Raw genomic sequence first — 23,559 nt, forward strand, 5'->3', positions numbered from 1 at the left:
TACATTTTCTTTTCTTTCTGGTTGGATGATGCATTTGCACAGAATTAACTATACTGTTGTGGAATGCATGTGTTTTGTGAAAACAGTTATTTTGGAGGGAATAATTTGCGTTAACTGCATATTCAGGTACATCTCAAGAATTTGAAAAAATGTCAATTTCAGAAAGTGAAACACCAAAATTACAAGAAAAACAGATTTGAAATATTTTATTTCAATTATTTTTTTTTATTTTATTAGTGTAATGAATCTATGTAATGTATGAGTTTCACTTTCTGAAATGATTGACAAAAAATATGGAACTTTTTCATGATATTGTAATTTTTTGGATTTAGCTATAATCTCTAAAATGACTGGTGAATGTAAATGGATTTATCGTCCTTTGTTACCAAGAAAATACATAAAATGACAAAAAAAAACACAATTACCAAAAAGAGACACAAAAATGACCAAAAGAGACACAAAATAGCAAGGAAATACGTAAAATTACCAAAAAAGGACGTAAAATTACCAAAAAACACAAGAGTTAGGCCTCCTTTGGCATGATTTCATTCTCTCTAAGCCAGAATCATCACAATTACAAGAAAAACAGGCTTGAAACATTTCACTCTATGTGGAATGAATCTTTATAATGTACGAGTTTCCCTTTCTGAAATGATTGACAAAAAATACTGAACTTTTTCATGATATTATTTTTTTTTTAGATTGACTGTAATCTATAAAATGATTGTGTGTAAATGGATTTATCTTCCTCTGTTATCAAGAAAATGCATAAAATGACCAAAAAGACAAAAATGACCAAAAAAAGACACAAAATGACCAAAAGGAGACATAAAATTACCAAAAGAGACACAAAATACCAAGGAAATACATATAATTGCCAAAAAGGACGTAAAATGACCAAAAAATGACATTGGCATGATTTCATTCTCTCTAAGCCAGAATCATCAAAATTACAAGAAAAACAGGCTTGAAATATTTCACTCTGTGTAATGAATCTATGTAATGTACGAGTTTCACTTTCTGAAATGATTGACCAAAAATATTTGAATCATTTTTTGAGATGTAAATAATGGAACTGGAAAGATGAGCAGGAAACTCCCACATGTATTCTCATTTTGTGTCTTTATTTCGGTCAATTTGTGTCTTTTTTTATTCATTTTGTGTGTTTTTTTAGTCATTTTGTCATTTTTTGTCATTTTGTCTTTTTTTTTAGTCATTTTGTTTCTTTTTTTAGTCATTTTGTGTCATTTTGTTTATTTTTTATTCAATTTGTGTCTTTTTTGGTCATTTTGTGTCTTTTTTGGTCATTTTGTGTCTTTTTGTGTCATTTTTTGTCAGTTGCTTTTGATTCAGAATTGTATTACTATAACTTCTAACTTCTATCTCTGTTTGTTCTTTAGGTGAAGGCCAAGCGGTCGTGGAGGGACCGCGTCCTCAGAACTCAACAATACGCCCACCTGAGGCACCACTGCAGCTTCTGCCGTAAAGACTATAAAGGCCTGAATGTAATGAGGCACGCTCTGTCGCATCTCAAGAGCAGGAAGCTGAGATGTATCCTGTGTGGAAAACGCTTTAAACAGCTGCCCTTCGCCAAAAAACACGTCCTGGACCACATCGATGAAATGTGCAAGCAGAAAGCTCCTGAAGCGGAGCCGAGCCCTCCGGACCCTCCGGCTGCTAACGGGATCATCGTTAAAGTAGAAGATCAGGGTCAGAGTCAGCCTCAGGGGGAAAATCAGACCCCCGTTCCCTGTGAGAAGCCTCCAGAACAGAAACCTGCAGGAAAAACTAAAGTGTCGAGCCTGAAGAGGGAAGACCGCATCATCAGGAACCTGAGGACCCTCATCAAGAAGACCTCGGTGCTCCACAAGAAGTGCAAGAACCCCGACGCCAACATCTTCAAACAGGTGGACTTTAAGGACGAGCAGGTGGTGATTAAAGACGGACTGGTGATCGTCAAGGATCCGTCGGTGGTGGAGAAGGAGGCTGAAGGAGAGCAGGAGGAGGAGGAGGAGAAACCAGCAGGAGAGAACGGTTACGGAGTAGATATCACGTATCATCTGTGTCCCTCAGAGTCCTGTGATCGAGTCTTCTTGAGGATCAGCACCACGCTCACCAAACACGCCATCAAATGCCACATCAACGAGGAGAAGGTGCTGGAGAAGACGTTTGTCTGGGCCAAACACAAGTGCACCTTGTGTCTCAGGTGAGATGAAGAGCATGTTGGAGTCACAATCATCTTCACTTGTTTATAGGCTGTTTTATTTAACCCCATTTAGGGCTAAAACGGCTGGAAGAAATGCCTGTAAACTCTTCTTAACGAGCCACGGGGGCTAACAGGCTAACAGTTAGCTCTGTAGCAGTACAGTGTGTATGTGCTAACAGGCTAACAGTTAGCTCTGTAGCAGTACAGTGGGTATGTGCTAACAGGCTAACAGTTAGCTCAGTAGCAGTACAGTGTGTATGGGCTAACAGTTAGCTCTGTAGCAGGACAGTGTGTATGTGCTAACAGGCTAACAGTTAGCTCTGTAGCAGTATAGTGTGTATGTGCTAACAGGCTAACAGTTAGCTCTGTAGCAGTACAGTGTGTATGTGCTAACAGGCTAACAGTTAGCTCTGTTGCAGTACAGTGTGTATGTGCTAACAGGCTAACAGTTAGCTCTGTAGCAGTACAGTGTGTATGTGCTAACAGGCTAACAGTTAGCTATGTAGCAGTACAGTGTGTATGTGCTAACAGGCTAACAGTTAGCTCTGTAGCAGTACAGTGTGTATGTGCTAACAGGCTAACAGTTAGCTCTGTAGCAGTAGTGTGTATGTGCTAACAGGCTAACAGTTAGCTCTGTAGCAGTACAGTGTGTATGTGCTAACAGGCTAACAGTTAGCTCTGTAGCAGTACAGTGTGTATGTGCTAACAGGCTAACAGTCAGCTCTGTAGCAGTACAGTGTGTATGTGCTAACAGGCTAACAGTTAGCTCTGTAGCAGTACAGTGTGTATGTGCTAACAGGCTAACAGTTAGCTCTGTAGCAGTACAGTGTGTATGTGCTAACAGGCTAACAGTTAGCTCTGTAGCAGTACAGTGTGCATGTGCTAACAGGCTAACAGTTAGCTCTGTAGCAGTACAGTGTGTATGTGCTAACAGGCAAACAGTTAGCTCTGTAGCAGTACAGTGTGTATGTGCTAACAGGCTAACAGTTAGCTCTGTAGCAGTATAGTGTGTATGTGCTAACAGGCTAACAGTTAGCTCTGTAGCAGTACAGTGTGTATGTGCTAACAGGCTAACAGTTAGCTCTGTAGCAGTACAGTGTGTATGTGCTAACAGGCTAACAGTTAGCTCTGTAGCAGTACAGTGTGTATGTGCTAACAGGCTAACAGTTAGCTCTGTAGCAGTACAGTGTGTATGTGCTAACAGGCTAACAGTTAGCTCTGTAGCAGTACAGTGTGTATGTGCTGCTGCTGCAGGAGGTGTTAGCTTAGCGACCTCTGTTCGTTTACAACAAGCACCAGACACTGATGTACAGTTAGCGATGCCGGTTAATTCACCATCACGATGTTTATGATCAGTGGAGACGCTGTGCATAATTAGCCATGCTGGTTTGTTTATGATCAGCTGCTGACATTGTGCACAGTTAGCGACGTCTTTTTTCAATAATTTTGTGTCTTTTTTTAATAATTGTGTCTTTTTTTTATAATTTTGTGTCATTTTGTTTCTTTTTTTGGACAATGTTGTGTCTTTTTTTGGTCATTTTGATACTGCCTTTAGCGGCCCCCAGGTAGTTTGAGTTTGAGACCCCTGCCCCAAAGGAAACACGGCTAATGTTGCCAAATGTCCAAGAATTGTTTTCAAAATTCCCAGTTTGTCACTGAAAGTTCCTGTTTTTATTTTCTTGGTTATTTTCTCAGACGTGTCATTGTGCTGACTGTGCTCTCCTCCACCAGGCAGATCCAGTTCCTGCAGCATTATAAGGACCACATGAAGCTCCACGACACGTCTCTGCAGCACTTCTGCTACCATCTGGAGTGTCGGCAGCGTTTCTCCACTCAGCAGGAGCTAAAGGACCACGTTGGGACCCACAAGCCCTTCAGACCTCAGTGTCCCTTCACAGAGTGTGAGAAGCTCTTCCCGAGTCTCCAGAGTCTCTACGACCACGAGTGGAGGCACTACATCCCTGCTCCTCAGAGAGAGGAGCTGGAGTCAGGACTCAGCAGGCAGATGCCTCAGAACCCTGAAGCTCCGTGGAAGCAGAGGGTGAAGGTGGAGGAGATCTGGCTGCAGAGTAAAAAGGGGCCCAGGGAGAGTCCAGACCTGGATCAGGATCCTGGAGATCTAAGAGAGATGAAACCTGAAGACCAGCCTTGTGAAACGAGTCTCCCAGACAGAAATCAAGACCTGTTTAAACCTGAAACCTGCCCCGAGGAGACAGACACTCCTCAGCCTTCAGACCAAGGCAAAACCGCCATCAACGGACACGAGAACCAGACCAGGAACCAAGAACCAGACGGGAAGACCTCCTCGTCTCCTCCTGGAGCTGCTGCAGCTCCTCGGAAAGGAAAAGCCTCCAGAAGGAGGATCCCCGTGGAGTACGACCCGCTGAACGTCCGAGACCTGGAGGAGATGTCCACCATGTCCGAGGGGGTCCAGCAGAAACTGGGAGAGCCTCACATCACCGAGCACAAGACCTTCAAACCTGAAGACCCCTCCTACGCCACCTTCGTCAAAGCCCCCTTCATCCGGCCGCCCCCCTCCACCTACCTGGACGAGGCCCGGCTCTCCATGCGGAAGAGGAGGACCACGGAGGAGGTGGCGCCCAAGAAGAACGCCTACTGGAGCAACAAGAAGAAGAAGGACCCGGCGGTCCCCGAGAAGCTCCAGACGGTGGAGAAGGAGGCGTCGGAGCAGAAGGTCAGACAGAGATGTGATAAATGTCTCTCCTCCTTCAGCAGCGTGGAGGAGCTACACAAACACCAGCAGCTCAACACCTGCTCCTCACTCTTCGGCTTCGACTCTGATGACGAGAGTAAGTCTGCTTCATTCACTCAGTATTATTATATATATATATATATATATATAATTATAAGGTTATTAATAATCAACATGAACCACTGGATGATTCATTACAGGCTGCAGAATCGTCCTGTTTCAGGTGTCTGAGGAGAATCAAAGAGTGGAATAGTTTTGAAAAAACTAAAAGAATAACAATAACTTAAGTGTCTTTTTTTTAGTCTTTTTGTGTCTTTCTTTATTCATTTTGTGTCTTTTGTTATTCATTTTGTCTTTTTTTAGTCATTTTGTGTCTTTTTTTTGCCATTTTGTATTTTTTATTCTATTTGTGTCATTTTGTGTCTTTTTGTCATTTTGTGTCTTTTATTGTCATTTTGTGTCTTTTTTTTGTCTTTTTGTGTCTTTCTTTATTCATTTTGTGTCTTTTGTTATTCATTTTGTGTCCTTTTTTTTGTCATTTTGTATTTTTTTTGCCATTTTGTTTTTTTTATTCTTTTTGTGTCTTTTGTTATTCATTTTGTGTCTTTTTTTGCCATTTTGTTTTTTTAAATTCTTTTTGTGTCTTTTTGTGTCTTTTTTTGTCTTTTTGTCTTTTTTTTATTCTTTTTGTGTCATTTTGTGTCTTTGTGTCTTTTTGTGTCTTTTTTTTGTCAGTTGCCTTTGATTCAGAATTGTATTATTCTTGTTTCAGTTGAATACCTAACTCAGTCGTCCTGTTTCAGGTCTGTGAGGAGAATCAAAAAGAGTGGAATAGTTTTGAGTGATGCTCCCAAAACATCAGAAGACTTTAAAAGGTTTAGAAAAGACTCGTGGAGGGTTGTCACCATACTAAAATTTTCAACTCGATACCGATACTCAGGAAAATATTGGATACTCGATACCATTTTCGATACCACCAGGATAAAAACAAAGAGCCCCAAATTTTAAATATTTTTATTAACAATAAAAATGCAACATGTAAAAATGAACAGAAAAATAATGAAAAAACATAAAGTTTAGTCTTACAGGTGATCAGTAACATCTGTTTCTCTCATCAGCATGAGGAAAGAAGACCCCCCGGCCCCCCATAAGGAGCAGGAGGAGGAGTGGAGCTCCAGTCTGGACCAGGAGAACCCAGAACCCCCCACACATTAGAGAGGAGCAGGGGGAACTCCTCCAGTCAGGAGGCTGGACCGTCTCCTGTCCCTGTGGAGACCTCAGACCTCTAACTGATGAAGAGGACTCCTGAGGACCAGAACCAGCCTGGACCTTTACCACCTGACTCTGATGAAGACTGCAGACCTGAGAGAGTCTCGGCTCTAAATAAACCTTTTGGAAAATGAAGTTCCTGTTCCCGTTTAGCTGCTCTGAGATCTGAGAAACACGAGATCTCACACATAATAAAAGCTTTCAGTCGTCCCTGGATTATTGATTTATCACGTCAGTTTGTATGAAATATTGTGGAGAACCACGTTAGAACCAAGAGCTCAAAGCTGTTTAGCACATTTGTTTAATTCTTGTAGTCTTCCATATGAATCATGAGCCACTCAGAGTGGATGTATACAACGTTTGGATAGAAATAACAATAACGATGGATATGTGCTGGTCTTTCAGATCTCTATATTAATATTTATTTTAATTCTAAACCAATCCTCCGGACCCTGATCACATCCAGCACGTTTTCTAAGAGGTTTCAGCATTAATGTGTGTGAACTGCTGTCTGTACACTGTAAAAAATGAGTGTTTAAAAACCAGATCAAACAGTAAATCTGAGGGAAATGATCTCGCTGCATGGACAGATAATTTACCTTGACAAGATTTATTAAATTAAGATTATTAAATCTAGAAATAAGCATGTTGAACACTTAAAATAAGAAATTAACTGACAATTATTTGTTGCTTACCAAGAGAAAAAAAAACCTTTTGTCTTTTTTGGTGTTTTTTTAGTCTTTTTGTTTCTTTCTTTGGGTGATTTTATGTCTTTTGTTTCTTTTTTGGTAATTTTATGACATTTTGTGTCTTATTTTGGTCTTTTTGTGTCATTTTTTGGTCATTTTGTGTCTTTTTACATCTTATTTTGGTCACAAAATGACCAAAAAATTTACAAAAGAGATAAAGTAAAGCTGCCAGCAGTGATGAACTGGCCCGAGCAGAGTGACCTGATGATGATTTGGTTCTTACCAAGATAAAAAAAAAACCCTCAAAAAATCACAAAAGAAGACATAAAAAGACAAAAAAAAACACAAAAAAAACGTTAAATCACAGAAAAAAGAAACAAAAAGGCAAAAAAACATAAAAAAAGACACCAAACGTTTTTTTTTTCTTGGTAAGAAACAAATAATTGTCAGTTAATTTCTTATTTTAAGTGTTCAACATGCTTATTTCTAGATTTAATAATCTTAATTTAATAAATCTTGTCAAGGTAAATTATCTGTCCATGCAGCAAGATCATTTCCCTCAGATTTACTGTTTGATCTGGTTTTTAGACTAAACACTTTTTTACAGTGTAGTGAGCAGGTTTAAGGTCTTCTGTTAACACGTCTTCTGGTCTCGGTGTGACGACAGAAACTCTAAAACCGTTTAAACTGTAAATCTGCCTTCATACTGTCACACTATTATTCTGTACAGCATACAAACTATTACAATTATTATTTTTAACTCTATTAGTGCCAAGACCGATCATAGTGTTACTGTAGATGGACATTAAAGTCAGTAATACACTACCAGTTTGATATTATTTTTAAGTTTTTAACTCCATGACTGTGTCTTTCCTTGTGTAGAATATTTTTGATTGTTCTGTAAATACTTTTGCGATGGTTGATCTGTTAAATACGGAGTTTCGAGGACGTTTGTGCTTTCAGATATTTGTATTAATGCTGCTGTTTTGAGCTCAAGTTTATTATTTTCTTTATCTTGAAACACGATCAAATGTCATAATGAAAAAACAGAAGATTATTAGTTATATTTGTGTTTATAGGAGATCAGGATGGAAAGTAAAACAGACATTTTTATTTATTTTGCTTGATTATTTTGCCATCAAAGCTCTTTTTCAAAGGAAATAATGAACTTATGATCTCCAAATAACAGCATTATAAAAAGCACAGCCTTTCTCAGCTTCCGTAGTTTAATAACTTTTTAATGTCATGTTTTTATGGACTGCACTCAAACCTGCTTATTTATATGTAAAAATGTGAATAGCTTGGATTTGTAAAGGTAATGACAATTCCCCATCTATTTTTCTTAAAGAAAGTAATTAAGTTTGTTTGAATAAACAAATGAAACTGAAAATCTGTCATAACTTGTCGTTACTCCTTTAGAATGTGTTTTTATTTCACATTGGTCATAAAGAAATAACTTTTTTTTTTTTTTTGTAATCTTATTTAACCCTTTGGAGTTCTATTTTGACTCCTTTTCATTCTGCCTGTTTATAAAACACTTTTTTTATTTTTATTTATTTCAGCACAACCTCACCAATATGACCTGATCATTTTTTCATTTTGACTTACTGGATCAACATTTTGAACACAAAAAACACACATAAAAAAATACAAAAAAAACACAAAATTACAAAAAAACGCATAAAGACAATGAAAAAACACACTTTTTTTTTTTTTACAAAACCAAAAAAAACCACACAAAAAACATAAAAAGTACTAAATTACAAAAACAAAAGAAATTCCACAAAAAAACCATGAAAACACAAACACACACAAAAAAAAAAATATATATATATATATATTTTTTTTTTACAAAAATCACATAAAAAGACTAGCCTGGGTATACCCAGACTGCTTTGTGCGCTCGAATTTCATTTCGAACCTCCATCCAGTCTGGAAACCAGAGAGGTTTCTTAGCCCTGTTTTAGGGATCCAATCACAGAGCGGGGAGGGACGGCAAGACGATGACACGTACTACTCGGCAGACGGAAGCTTGTAGTTTTGTAGTTTTCTTACGGATCCAACATGGCTGCTGCAGACGCGAAACTCTCTTTAGCTGTAGACGGTGTTTTAAATAGTTTAGAGCGAAAGTTGAAAGGCGAAAGGTCTCTCGGCGGCTCCGCTGTCCCCCGGCTGGTAGCCAGATCACCGGTAGCGGGATTATTAGCCGCTAGCGGCGCTAATCACCGGCGCTAGCGTAACGCCGGTGATCTGGCTACCAGCCGGGGGACAGCAGAGCCCCCAGAGACCCGCAGCAGCTTGTTTATTGCCCATAAAATCAGTGGATGTGTGTGGCTGAATGACATGAGGGGGAATAAAGCGTGAAAATAAATAATCTTGCAGAAAGCGAGAACTGGAGAAGCAAAGCAGCAGCAACACTCTCTCACAGACACACACACAACAAACATCCATCTCTGTTGCTCTACTACGTCATCTGGTATAACTGATCTGATTGGCTAAGAGCTACCTACAGACGCTTTGATAGACATTCTAAGCGTCCAATAAACGGCTCCGGAGGATCGTAAACCACACCTCCTCTACGGAGAAATGAACGGCTGGTTCCCAGACTAGATCTCATTTGAGATTAGTCTGGTGTTAGCCAGGCTATAAAAATACACAAAAATCTTTAAAATGTTGAATGCACACTGTGACGAGTCGAGTCAGAAAAGCACTTCCCTTAAAGTGAAACACACAGGACAGGAATCACACACAATGACATCATCCTCTAATGATTTGTTACAGCAACCCCTCCCTCTTCTCCTGCTCTCAAACAGCCAGCTCCACTCTGTCCTGCTGTTTCCTGGTTCCCTCCCCTTCACATCTACTAGTTAGAAAATGGGTGTTACCAACATGGTGGTGACTCACTGCACACACACACACACACACACACACACACACACACATGTTCAGACCAGTTTCAGTTATGAGGAAGTGAAACTCAGACAGTCGTTGTGACTGAGAGGTGAAATGGCGCAGAAAGGAGTTCAGCTGGACTGGGAAACTTTCTCTTGTTCCATCTGTCTGGATCTACTGAAGGATCCGGTGACGACTACATGTGGACACAGCTACTGTATGAAGTGTATTAAAACACACTGGGATGAAGAGGATAGAAAGGGAATCTACAGCTGCCCTGAGTGCAGACAGACGTTCACTCCGAGGCCTGTCCTGCTGAAAAACACCATGTTAGCAGTTTTAGTGGATCAGATAAAGAAGACTGGCCTCCAAGCTGCTCCTGCTGACCACTGCTATGCTGGAGCTGGAGATGTGGCCTGTGATGTCTGCACTGGGAGAAAACTGAAAGCCTTCAAGTCCTGTCTCGCCTGTCTGGTCTCTTACTGTGAGCAACATCTCCAGCCTCATTATGATGTTGCTCCGTTATCCAAACACAAGCTGGTGGAGCCGTCCGAGAAGCTGCAGGAGAACATCTGCTCTCAGCACGATGAGGTGATGAAGATGTTCTGCCGCACTGATCAGAAGTCTATCTGTTATCTCTGCTCTGTGGACCAACATAAAGGCCACGACACGGTCTCAGCTGCAGCAGAACGGACGGAGAAGCAGAAAGAGCTGGAGGTGAGTCGACAAAACATCCAGCAGAGAATCCAGGACAGAGAGAAAGATGTGAAGCTGCTTCAACAGGAGGTGCAGAACATCAATCGCTCTGCTGATAAAGCAGTGGAGGACAGTGAGAAGATGTTCACTGAGCTGATCCGTCTCATGCAGAAAAGAAGCTCTGAGGTGAAGCGGCAGGTCAGATCCCAGCAGGAAACTGAAGTGAGTCGAGTCAAAGAGGTGGAGGAGAAGCTGCAGCAGGAGATCAGAGAGCTGAAGAGGAAAGACGCTGAACTGAAGAAGCTCTCAAACACAGAGGACCACAACCAGTTTCTCCACAGCTACCCCTCACTGTCAGCACTCAGTGAGTCCACATCCAGCATCCAGATCCGTCCTCGCCGTAGCTTTGAGGACGTGACAGCGGCCGTGTCACGAGTCAGAGACAAACTGCAGGACGTCCTGAGAGACAAATGGACAGACGTCTCACTGACTGAAGTGGATGTTTTACTGTCAGATTCACCAGCAGAGCCCACGACCAGAGCTGAGTTCTTAAAATATTCATGTGAGATCACACTGGATCCAAACACAGCAAACACACAGCTGTTATTATCTGAGGGGAACAGAAAAGCAACATGCATAAGTAATCATCAGTCCTATCCAAGTCACCCAGACAGATTCACTGAATATAGTCAGGTCCTGAGTAGAGAGAGTCTGACTGGACGATGTTACTGGGAGGTGGAGTGGAGAGGGGGTGGAGTTTGGGTAGCAGCTTCATACAAGAACATCAGCAGAAGGAAGTTGGTTGACTCTGCATTTGGATACAATGACAAATCTTGGTCTTTAGAATGTTACAACAACAAAAATACATTTCGCTACAACATTATCGAAACTCCCGTCTCAGGTCATCAGTCCTCCAGAGTGGGAGTGTACCTGGATCACAGAGCAGGTATTCTGTCCTTCTACAGCGTCTCTGAAACCATGACCCTCCTCCACAGAGTCCAGACCACGTTCACTCAGCCGCTCTATGCTGGACTTGTGGTTGGTTACAGATATGGAGACACTGCTGAGTTCTGTAAACTGAAATAACCAAAGTCATTTAAGGGACAACAGGTTAAAATGTGTTTTAACTCTTAAAGCTCCCATTTTGTTTACCTTTGTTGTGTTTTATAAGAATATACATTTGTGGTTTTACGTTCTAAAAACCATCTCAGATCAGTTGTTCATCTGCTCTCTCTGCCTCCTTCTGCAGCTCCAGCAGCTCAGATCATTTAGGGCCTGTCTCATTAATATTCATGAGCCTTTCTTCTGATTGGCTGACAGTCTTGAGTGACACCCGGCCAGGCTAACCACAGTTAGCGGTTTGCAGCCTCGGTTAAACTCACCGGTGAATACAAAAAGACGATGGCCACACTGAGGAAGATGTTGTCAGACTTTACATGTTAGAGCCTGATGATGCTTCCCTCTGACTCAAACATGAAATATATTACTGGTTCACTTACAGGTTGCAGATTTAGAGTCGGACACGATAATGTGTATACTGCCGTATCCTATAGGAGCAGCTTCTTTGAGTGACAGATTTTTAGGAAGCAGTCAGAAAATATATTTTCACAGTATTTTTATTGCAACTGCACCTGCTTTATAATCACAAGACTTGTAACTCGTGTTTTCTACAATAAGGGACCTTTAAACTGATTTCTTTCCATGTTTGTTGCTGAGAGCTCATTGTTGTGGCGTTTCTTCTCTGCAGAGATCAGCTGTCAATCAAACATTATGGGCGGGGCTTTGACATCTGCTCATTAGTTGTTCTGTAGATGTTTGACTTTCTTTCCTGTCTCTGTTGAGCCACGGAGGCTTTCACTGCTCATGATGACTGGTGTTCACCTCAACTCATATTTCTCTGCAGGAAAATGTACATTTCTCTCCAAATGTTTGTTGAATATTTGTATGTTGTTGTTGTTTTTCTTTTATGCATGGGTCTGAAGAGAGAAAGCTCCAGATATTCAAAGAAAATGTGTAAAAAAAACTAGAATTGTATCTACATTTATTTGTTTGTTAGACCAAATGTTGCTGTTATAATCAAAACACAAATGAGGCTCTATGATGTATTATAAAACTATAAGTATCATGTTCATCATCAATAAGGAAATAGTCATTATTATCTTGTATATCTCTGAGATTCTGATCAAACTAATCAAGAAATCACTGAACAAAAATCATTTAACAAACTTCACTGATGGGATGTGTGAAAAACTGTTTAGATAATTAATAAACAAACATAAACAAAGTATTTTCTTCTGGTCTTAATTCCAGGGTTTGATATAAAGCTGATGGATAAATGATGAGACTAATATGAGATATAACTGAGGCTGTTCTCCTGAAACAACACAAAGTTCACTGTTCATGTTGAGAGCAGAAGAACATTTGTCAGTCAGTCTCTCATTTCTCCAACAAAAGCTGTTTTAATGAGGAAAGTTCAAAGGTCAGAGTTTTATATCACTTGTTGCTTTTACAGGCAATATTTGGTTTGTGCTCTTAGTTGATAAAAGGATTTATTACAGACAAATTCCTGACACATATACATGCTACTAAACTCTTTAATCTGCTGTCACCTCAAATAACTAAAGTAATTTAAAGGATGCAGGATAGAATGTGTTTTAACTTTTAAAGCTCCATATTGTTCACCTTTGTTGTGTTGTTATTAATGTTTTGACACCTAAAAGGAGATAAATTTGTAGTTTTACATTCTAAAAATGATCTCAGATCAGTTGTTCATCTGCTGACTTGTAACTTGTAACATAGAGAATGGAGCCTCCAAACGCGCCACATAACCTCTTAAATTAAACTCTTATCAGATATTTTTGTTGTTATTATTATATTTATCCAAACAAATGAACCTTCAGTTGTACCAGCCATTAAAATTAACAAGAAACTGAAGAAAACCAGGTGGTCTAATCATTTTTTCCATTATTTTATCTGATAAATATGATTAATGCTTGTTTATTAGCTGGCCCCTGGCCTCCTGTTATTTACCAAAAGTGGCCCCCAGTCAATGTAGATTCATATTAGGTTTCATGCTTTCTTTTAGAATATTTGTTGTTTATTTTAGCAGCAAAACATACTGGATATTTTCAGTGAAACACAAATGCTCATTAATGCATTTTTTTCTCTATTTATTGATTTTATTTGTTTGATTGATGAAGCCAAATGAATAATATAATATCTCCTGATCCATAAATCTCCATCACAGCCAGCTGTAGAGCCTGCAGTCTCTCTGCTGGCCACAAGGGGGCGCCGTGACATCAGAATACAGAGAAACTCCTCCTCTGTCCACACGAACCAGTCAGCAGAGTGAAATAAAGGGCTGCAGTTTATTTTATCAACATTCATTTATAGCCTGAATAAAGGTTATCAGTGATGAGTCATTTATTCCAGGGGTCTCAAACTGGCGGCCTGCGGGCCAATTGTGGCCCTTGTGACGATATTTTGTGGCCCTCACCTTGATATGAAAGTTTAATGTGAGTTTTATATGAATGGCACTTTACCGTGTTGAGTGTGGAAGGTCCCTTTAATTATTTTTTTTTGGTAATTTTGTGTCTTTTTTTAAAGTAATTTAGTTTTTTTTTATGTCATTTTGTGTCTTTCTTTAGTCATTTTGTGTCTTTTTTTAAGTAATTTAGTTTTTTTCAGTCATTTTGTGTATTTTTTTGTCATTTTGTGTCCTTTTTTAGGAGATAGGAGGAGACAAGGAGGAGGAAGAGGAGATTGTTTAATTGAATAATTATATTTATCAGCTCTATCAACTATCATTTAGATAATTACGCATTAATCATGAATTATTTATGACTTATTTTTGTCTACATTCATTGATACATGTTAACTGGGTCTCCTTCCTGTTCTCTTTACTAACAAACATCTAAATATATGACATCACTAGATTTTTATTGAGGCATAATTGTGATGTTCCTTTTTCCTGTGGAAGTGGTTTTACTGGTTTTACTGGTTTTACTGGCCGCTCAGAAGTCCGACGAGACGCCAGAATCGTCTTTTAAGCAGCTCGACTAAACTGCATGTAAACTCACTGATTGTTGATTCAAGCAGTGTTGTTTGTTTGTTTGTTCGTTTGTTTTCTTTGCGGGAGTAATAGAAATTCTCAGGTCTAAGTTGTTTGATATACTATGGTTGATTAATAAGAAAATAAGTAAATAAATAAATAATAACAATAATAATACATATTTATTTGACATTAACTGGCTACATATAGAGATAAAATGTCTTATTTTGAAGTGTTGAGTATCAGGGGAGAGGCCTAGAGAAGTATTTTTTACTTCAGCCTACTCCCTTTTTTTCGAACCAAAATGATATAAGGAAATGTATATTCTTATATTTATCTAATCACTTAGATGTGGCAGATGCATGTATATGTATAGGGCTTTATATACTGTATGTGTGTAAATGTTTATGTGTTTATGTACATCTGTTTAATGGTGTCTATGTGAGTATGTGTATGAATATGTGTTATGTCACGCAAAGTTTGTTAATTCTGTTGAGCACTTTCATGTCAAGTTAAATCACTCATGTCTAGTCTTGTCGTTCACTTCCTGTTTTATTTTGTACTCACCTGTTCCCATCTTGTTTCAGGCACTTCACTTCCTCCCTTTGTGTGAGTTTTCCCTCCACTGTGATCGTCTCCTCGTTACCTGATTCATCTCACCTGGGCTCCCCTCCCTCATGTATAAATAGACCCTGTCTCCCTTTGTCTCGTGTCAGTTCGTCGTGTCTACCATGCATGTTCCACGTCCAGGAAAACCAGGTTTTGGGTCTCGTTTCTGTTTTCCGTATTAGTGAGCCTTTTGTAGTAACCTCCTGTGTGAGCGCTTTATGTTGTATTTTTGCAGCCTCCTTGAGAGCGTTTTTTGTTCTGCCTTTCATTCAAGTAAAGACTTTTTGTTATACTTCCTGCTTCTGAGTTTTTGCTTTTGAGTCTTCCGTTGAAGTCAAAGTCCCTGATAGAACGAACTGAACAGAGATGGACTCAGCAGACTCTGAAGCTGTGAAGGCAGCCCTGCGAGCCCAGGGTGCTCGTCTGCATGAGCACGAGGGACACCTGTCCACCATACAACAAGGTCTCCGGGATCTCACTGAGCAACAGGGGGGTTTCCAGTCCTCGGTCACCAACCAAGTGACCCTCCTGACAACGCAGCTGAATCTTCTCATCAACCACCTCAAGGCTGATCCCTCGGAGTCCCCACCTGCCACGACACACACACCTGCTGCTGGAAACGCTGCTGCTTTGGACCAGGCCCAGTCTCCACCTTCTGGACTTCGGCTGGCCGCCCCAGATAAGTTTTCTGGAGACTCAGGAAACTGTAGGCCATTTTTGGTGCTATGTGACTTACATTTTAAACACAACCCGGCTGCCTTTGTTTCTGATCAGGCTAAAATTGCTTTTATTATGTCCCATTTGACGGGTAGAGCAGCAGCTTGGGCCACTGCTGAATGGTCCAGAGACTCAACCGTTTGCCAAACACTCCCCATGTTCACCAATACTATGAGCCGGGTTTTTGATCACTCCTCCCCAGCAAGGGAGGCGTCCAGGGTGCTTATGCAGATCAAACAGCACAATCGCCGAGTCACAGACTACGCCATCGAGTTCCGGACTTTGGCAGCAGACAGTGGGTGGAACACACCTGCGTTAATCGACGCTTTCATGAACGGACTCACAGACTCTATCAAAGACCAGTTGGCACCCCTAGAGCTTCCCACCGATCTGGACACAATAATCTCCATGGCCTCTCGCATAGATCACCGTCTTCAAGAGAGACGCAGAGAAAGACTGCGCACGTCTGCCCCGGTTCCCAGGACAGCCTGGACATCAAAGCCCCAGCCGCAACCTTCGCCAGAGAGACCAGCGCTCGCTACCGTTCCCGAGGAGCCCATGCAGTTGGGCAGGGCCAAGGTCACACCCGAGGAGCGACAGCGTCGTAAACAGGAGGGCTGCTGTTTCTACTGTGGCCATCCAGGTCATCAGTTGTCATCCTGTCCGGCAAAAGGACAGGCTCGCCAGTGAGGAGGAGGGCGCTGGCGAGCCGACCCTCTGTCCTCAACTTCCCTTCTCGTACCCTGACTGAGGTCCAGGTAATTATTCGTGACCAGACTGTTACTCTGGGGGGGTTGGTTGACTCGGGGGCAGATGCAGATCTCCTGGACTGGGGGATGGTTCAAAAACTTGACATTAAGACTGAGATCCTGCCTAAACCCATTACTGCCAGGGCGCTAGATGGAAAAATCTTATTCAACGTCACCCATGCCACAGAACCCATCACACTTACATTTGACGATAAACACACGGAGAGCATAAGATTCCATTTATTCAACTCTGCACAGCACCCACTCGTATTAGGCTTCCCATGGCTGACCAGACATAACCCACATATAGACTGGAGATCTGGCAGGATCAAGGAGTGGGGATTAGATTGCCGCGAAGTGTGTTTCAAAAAGACCAGTACTGGTAAGAGAGACCAGATCCACACGACCGACGCCAGTCTCGCTATCAATCATATCCAGACCAAGACCGAACTAGTGGAGCATGACAGGGACTCTGACTTCCCAGACTTGACCAATGTACCGCCATGTTACCTTGACCTCAAGGAGGCGTTCAACAAGACTAAGGCCTCATCACTTCCCCCACATAGACCCTATGACTGTGCCATAGACTTGATCCCTGGGGCTCCCATTCCCAGAGGCAGACTGTACTCTCTCTCAGGTCCTGAGAGAGAGGCCATGACTGACTACATTAACTCCTCGTTGAAGGCTGGATTGATTCGGCCTTCCTCCTCACCGGCTGGGGCTGGATTCTTCTTTGTAGGGAAGAAAGATGGGTCTCTCAGGCCCTGTATCGATTATGCCCCATTGAACGACATCACAGTTAAAAACAGGTACCCCCTCCCACTCATCTCCTCTGCTTTTGAACTCCTACAGGATACCAAGATTTTCACTAAGCTAGATCTCCGTAATGCTTACCATTTGGTTCGAATTAGGGAGGGGGATGAATGGAAGACTGGTTTTAACACACCTCATGGACATTATGAGTATCTGGTGATGCCTTTTGGTTTAACTAATGCGCCTGCAGTTTTCCAAGCTTTTGTCAATGATGTGCTCAGAGACTATTTAAACAGGTTTGTGTTTGTATACCTGGATGACATTTTAATTTTCTCTCCTGATGAGAAGACTCATGTCCAGCACGTCCGACAGGTCCTCCAGAAGCTTCTGGAGAACAACTTGTTTGTGAAAGCTGAGAAGTGCGAATTTCACGTAAATACTACCTCATTCCTAGGGTTCATTGTCTCAGCCAACCAGATCCAGATGGACCCTAGCAAGGTCAGTGCCGTTGTCAATTGGCCCACACCAACCAGCCGCAAAAAACTGCAACAGTTCCTAGGGTTCGCTAATTTTTACCGGAGGTTTGTGAGAAGTTTCAGTAACATAGCGGCCCCTATGCATGCTCTCACCTCTTCCAATGTTCCATTTGTGTGGAATCCTCAGGCTGAGCGAGCTTTTCAGCTGCTGAAGGAGAAGTTCACCACGGCTCCCATACTCACGGTTCCTGATCCTCAGCGGCAGTTTGTGGTGGAGGTGGATGCTTCAAATGTCGGCCTTGGAGCCATCCTGTCGCAGAAGTCGGCCAAGGACAACAAACTCCACCCTTGTGCCTTCTTCTCACGTAAGTTGACTCCAGCGGAGAAGAATTATGATATAGGCAACAAAGAACTTCTAGCAGTCAAAGTGGCATTAGAAGAGTGGAGGCACTGGCTGGAGGGAGCTGAGCAGCCCTTTTTGGTATGGACAGACCATAAAAATCTTGAATACCTAAAGAATGCCAAGAGACTGAACTCTCGCCAGGCCAGGTGGTCCCTCTTTTTCAATCGGTTTAACTTCTCGCTTTCCTACAGACCGGGTTCTCAGAATTCCAAGCCTGATGCCCTGTCCCGTCTGTATGACCCTGAGCCTGCTGCCAAGGAACCTGAACTTATCCTACCACTTAACCATGTGGTAGGAGGGGTTACCTGGCAAATAGAATCAGAGGTGAAGCGCGCTAATGAGGTGAGCCCAGCACCTAGTGGTTGCCCACGAAACCGTTTGTTTGTCCCTGTGTCCCTCCGTCCACAGGTAATCCACTGGGCTCACACGTCGGTGCTCACCTGTCATCCAGGGGTAAGGAGAACAGTGTTCTTCATTAAGCAGAGGTTTTGGTGGCCGGCCATGGAAAAGGCAGTCAAGGAGTACGTGGGGGCTTGTCCGGTCTGTGCACAAAACAAGTCTTCCTCCAGGGCCCCGATGGGACTGCTCCAGCCCCTCCCTGTCCCGCAACGCCTGGTCAGATATCTCCATGGACTTTGTCACCGGTCTCCCCTACTCTGAAGGTAACACCACTGTGCTGACGGTGGTGGACAGATTTTCTAAAATGGCTCACTTCATTGCTCTACCCAAGCTCCCCTCGGCCAAAGAAACAGCAGACATCATGATGAACCATGTTTTCAGGCTCCATGGGTTCCCCAGAGACATCGTCTCAGATCGCGGACCGCAGTTTATTTCCAAGTTCTGGAAGGAGTTCTGCCATCTCCTAGGAGCCTCTGTCAGTCTCACTTCTGGTTATCATCCTCAGTCTAATGGCCAGACTGAGAGGCTTAACCAGGAGCTGGAGACCTGTCTCCGCTGCTTAGTCTCCCAGAATCAGGCCTCCTGGAGTAAGCACCTCACGTGGGTAGAATATGCCCACAACACTCTTCCTACCTCTGCTACAGGCCTCTCACCTTTTCAATGTGCATATGGATATCAGCCCCCATTATTTCCAGAGTCGGAGAGCGAAATCACGGTCCCCTCTGCCCATGCCTTGGTCCGCCGCTGCCACCGCATCTGGGCTGCAGCTCGCAAGGCCCTGCTGCGAAGCGCCACGAGGATGAAGAAGGTTGCGGATCGGCAGCGACGCCCTGCTCCCTGCTACAGGCCAGGTCAGAAAGTCTGGCTGGCCACCAAGGACTTACCTCTCCGTGTCATGTCACGTAAGCTAGCGCCCAAGTTTATTGGTCCATTTTCAGTATCCAACTTGGTTAATCCTGTGTCTGTGAGATTAAAACTCCCTAGGTCTCTGAAAGTACATCCCACATTCCATGTGAGCAAGGTCAAACCACTCACCGAGAGCACCTTGGTTCCCGCCTCCAAGCCCCCGCCACCCCCCCGGATTGTGGATGGTGGCCCAACATACACGGTCAAAAAGCTTTTGGCTGTCCGTAGGAGAGGACGAGGGAGACAGTTCCTGGTGGATTGGGAGGGTTATGGCCCGGAGGAGAGGTCTTGGATCCCATCCAGTTTCGTGCTGGATCGGACCTTAATTGATGACTTTTACAGACACCAGCCTAAGGTGCCTGGGACGTCAGGAGCCGTCCTTAGAAGGGGGGGTACTGTTATGTCACGCAAAGTTTGTTAATTCTGTTGAGCACTTTCATGTCAAGTTAAATCACTCATGTCTAGTCTTGTCGTTCACTTCCTGTTTTATTTTGTACTCACCTGTTCCCATCTTGTTTCAGGCACTTCACTTCCTCCCTTTGTGTGAGTTTTCCCTCCACTGTGATCGTCTCCTCGTTACCTGATTCATCTCACCTGGGCTCCCCTCCCTCATGTATAAATAGACCCTGTCTCCCTTTGTCTCGTGTCAGTTCGTCGTGTCTACCATGCATGTTCCACGTCCAGGAAAACCAGGTTTTGGGTCTCGTTTCTGTTTTCCGTATTAGTGAGCCTTTTGTAGTAACCTCCTGTGTGAGCGCTTTATGTTGTATTTTTGCAGCCTCCTTGAGAGCGTTTTTTGTTCTGCCTTTCATTCAAGTAAAGACTTTTTGTTATACTTCCTGCTTCTGAGTTTTTGCTTTTGAGTCTTCCGTTGAAGTCAAAGTCCCTGATAATATGTATATGCATCTAGCCTACGCTGTTTTAGTTTATGTTGCTTATTTTTTCGGTTCGAAAGAAGAAGAATTAATTAAAAAATAATTAAAAAACATAAAGTTTAGTCTTACAGGTGATCAGTAACATCTGTTTTTCTCATCAGCATGAGGAAAGAAGACCCCCCGGCCCCCCATAAGGAGCAGGAGGAGGAGTGGAGCTCCAGTCTGGACCAGGAGAACCCAGAACCCCCCAACACATTAGAGAGGAGCAGGGGGAACTCCTCCAGTCAGGAGGCTGGACCGTCTCCTGTCCCTGTGGAGACCTCAGACCTCTAACTGATGAAGAGGACTCCTGAGGACCAGAACCAGCCTGGACCTTTACCACCTGGCTCTGATGGAGACTGCAGACCTGAGAGAGTCTCGGCTCTAAATAAACCTTTTGGAAAATGAAGTTCCTGTTCCCGTTTAGCTGCTCTGAGATCTGAGAAACACGAGATCTCACACATAATAAAAGCTTTCAGTCGTCCCTGGATTATTGATTTATCACGTCAGTTTGTATGAAATATTGTGGAGAACCACGTTAGAACCAAGAGCTCAAAGCTGTTTAGCACATTTGTTTCATTCTTGTAGTCTTCCATATGAATCATGAGCCACTCAGAGTGGATGTATACAACGTTTGAATAGAAATTACAATAACGATGGATATGTGCTGGTCTTTCAGATCTCTATATTAATATTTATTTTAATTCTAAACCAATCCTCCGGACCCTGATCACATCCAGCACGTTTTCTAAGAGGTTTCAGCATTAATGTGTGTGAACTGCTGTCTGTACACTGTAAAAAATGAGTGTTTAAAAACCAGATCAAACAGTAAATCTGAGGGAAATGATCTTGCTGCATGGACAGATAATTTACCTTGACAAGATTTATTAAATTAAGATTATTAAATCTAGAAATAAGCATGTTGAACACTTAAAATAAGAAATTAACTGACAATTATTTGTTGCTTACCAAGAGAAAAAAAAACGTTTTGTGTCTTTTTTTGTTTTTTTTTTGTCTTTGTTTCTTTTTTTGGTGATTTTACATTTTTTTTTGTGTTTTTTTTTTGTTGTCTTTTAAGTCTTCTTTTGTGATTTTATGTCTTGTTTCTTTTTTGGTAATTTTCTGACTTTTTTGTCTTATTTTGGTCTTTTTGTTTCATTTTTGGGTCATTTTGTGTCTTTTTACATCTTCTTTTGGTCACAAAATGACCAAAAAATGTACAAAAGAGATAAAGTAAAGCTGCCAGCAGTGATGAACTGGCCCGAGCAGAGTGACCTGATGATTATTTGGTTCTTACCAAGATAAAAAAAAAACCCTCAAAAAATCACAAAAGAAGACATAAAAAGACAAAAAAAAAACACACAAAAAAAACGTAAAATCACCAAAAAAAGAAACAAAAAGACAAAAAAACATCAAAAAAGACACAAAACATTTTTTTTTTCTTGGTAAGAAACAAATAATTGTCAGTTAATTTCTTATTTTAAGTGTTCAACATGCTTATTTCTAGATTTAATAAACTGAATTTAATAAATCTTGTCAAGGTAAATTATCTGTCCATGCAGCAAGATCATTTCCCTCAGATTTACTGTTTGATCTGGTTTTTAGACTAAACACCTTTTTTTACAGTGTAGTGAGCAGGTTTAAGGTCTTCTGGTCTCGGTGTGACGACAGAAACTCTAAAACCGTTTAAACTGTAAATCTGCCTTCATACTGTCACACTATTATTCTGTACAGCATACAAACTATTACAATTATTATTTTTAACTCTATTAGTGCCAAGACCAATCATAGTGTTACTGTAGATGGACATTAAAGTCAGTAATACACTACCAGTTTGATATTATTTTTAAGTTTTTAACTCCATGACTGTGTCTTTCCTTGTGTAGAATATTTTTGATTGTTATGTAAATACTTTTGCGATGGTTGATCTGTTAAATACGGAGTTTCGAGGACGTTTGTGCTTTCAGATATTTGTATTAATGCTGCTGTTTTGAGCTCAAGTTTATTATTTTCTTTATCTTGAAACACGATCAAATTTCATAATGAGGAAACTTAGTTATATTTGTGTTTATAGGAGATCAGGATGGAGAGTAAAACAGACATTTTTATTTATTTTGCTTGATTATTTTGCCATCAAAGCTCTTTTTCAATATAAGGAAATAAGAACTTATGATCTCCAAATAACAGCATTATAAAAAGCACAGCCTTTCTCAGCTTCCGTAGTTTAATAACTTTTTAATGTCATGTTTTTATGGACTGCACTCAAACCTGCTTATTTATATGTAAAAATGTGAATAGCTTGGATTTGTAAAGGTAATGACAATTCCCCATCTATTTTTCTTAAAGAAAGTAATTAAGTTTGTTTGAATAAACAAATGAAACTGAAAATATGTCATAACTTGTCATTACTCCTTTAGAATGTGTTTTTGTTTCACGTTGGTCATAAAGAAATAACTTTTATTTTTTTTGTAATCTTTTTTAACCCTTTGGAGTTCTATTTTGATTCCTTTTCATTCTGCCTGTTTATAAACCACTTTTTTTTTTTAATTATTTCAGCACAACCTCACCTATATGAACTGATCATTTTTTCATTTTGACTTACTGGATCAACATTTTGAACACAAAAAACACACATAAAAAATACAAAAAAACACAAAATTACAAAAAAACGCATGAAGACAATAAAAAAACACACAAAAAACATAAAAAATGCTAAAATATACAAAAACAAAAAAAATTCCACAAAAAAAAAAACATGAAAACACAAAACACACAAAAAATATACTTTTTTTTTTTTTTTTTACAAAAATCACATAAAAATACTAGCCTGGGTATACCCAGACTGCCTTGCGCGTTCGAATTTCATTTCGAACCTCCATCCAGTCTGGCAACCAGGGCCGTTTCTTAGCCCTGTTTTAGGATCCAATCACAGAGCGGGGAGGGACGGCAAGACGATGACGCATACTACTCGGCACTTGGAAGCTTGTAGTTTTCTTACGGATCCAACATGGCTGCTGCAGACGTGAAACTCTCTTTAGCTGTAGATGGTGTTTTAAATAGTTTAGAGCGAAAGTTGAAAGGCGAAAGGTCTCTGGGGGCTCCGCTGTCCCCCGGCTG

General features: G+C 41.2%; 3 protein-coding genes across 3 annotated transcripts in view; all 3 read left to right on the forward strand.

The window, feature by feature from the left end:
- Positions 1 to 6,753, forward strand: part of LOC131978555 (zinc finger protein 654-like) — a 28,594-nt gene extending 21,841 nt beyond the window's left edge. The window contains exons 10-12 of the mRNA XM_059342238.1: positions 1,401 to 2,206; positions 3,938 to 5,016; positions 6,038 to 6,753. Coding sequence (XP_059198221.1) covers positions 1,401 to 2,206; positions 3,938 to 5,016; positions 6,038 to 6,042 — 1,890 coding nt within the window. The 3' untranslated portion in view covers positions 6,043 to 6,753. The remainder of the gene's footprint in view (positions 1 to 1,400; positions 2,207 to 3,937; positions 5,017 to 6,037) is intronic.
- The window catches only part of zgc:152951 (uncharacterized protein LOC569013 homolog), a 113,922-nt gene that overhangs the window by 51,235 nt on the left and 39,128 nt on the right, over positions 1 to 23,559 (forward strand). The gene's annotated exons all lie outside the window — the stretch shown is intronic.
- LOC131978557 (tripartite motif-containing protein 16-like) lies at positions 9,682 to 12,741 on the forward strand. Its single transcript, XM_059342241.1, has one exon. It carries the CDS (start codon positions 9,884 to 9,886, stop codon positions 11,549 to 11,551), a length of 1,668 nt encoding a protein of 555 aa, XP_059198224.1. The 5' UTR covers positions 9,682 to 9,883; the 3' UTR covers positions 11,552 to 12,741.

Source organism: Centropristis striata, chromosome 10 (assembly GCF_030273125.1).
Source record: "Centropristis striata isolate RG_2023a ecotype Rhode Island chromosome 10, C.striata_1.0, whole genome shotgun sequence".
NCBI classification, from domain to species: Eukaryota; Metazoa; Chordata; class Actinopteri; order Perciformes; family Serranidae; genus Centropristis; species Centropristis striata.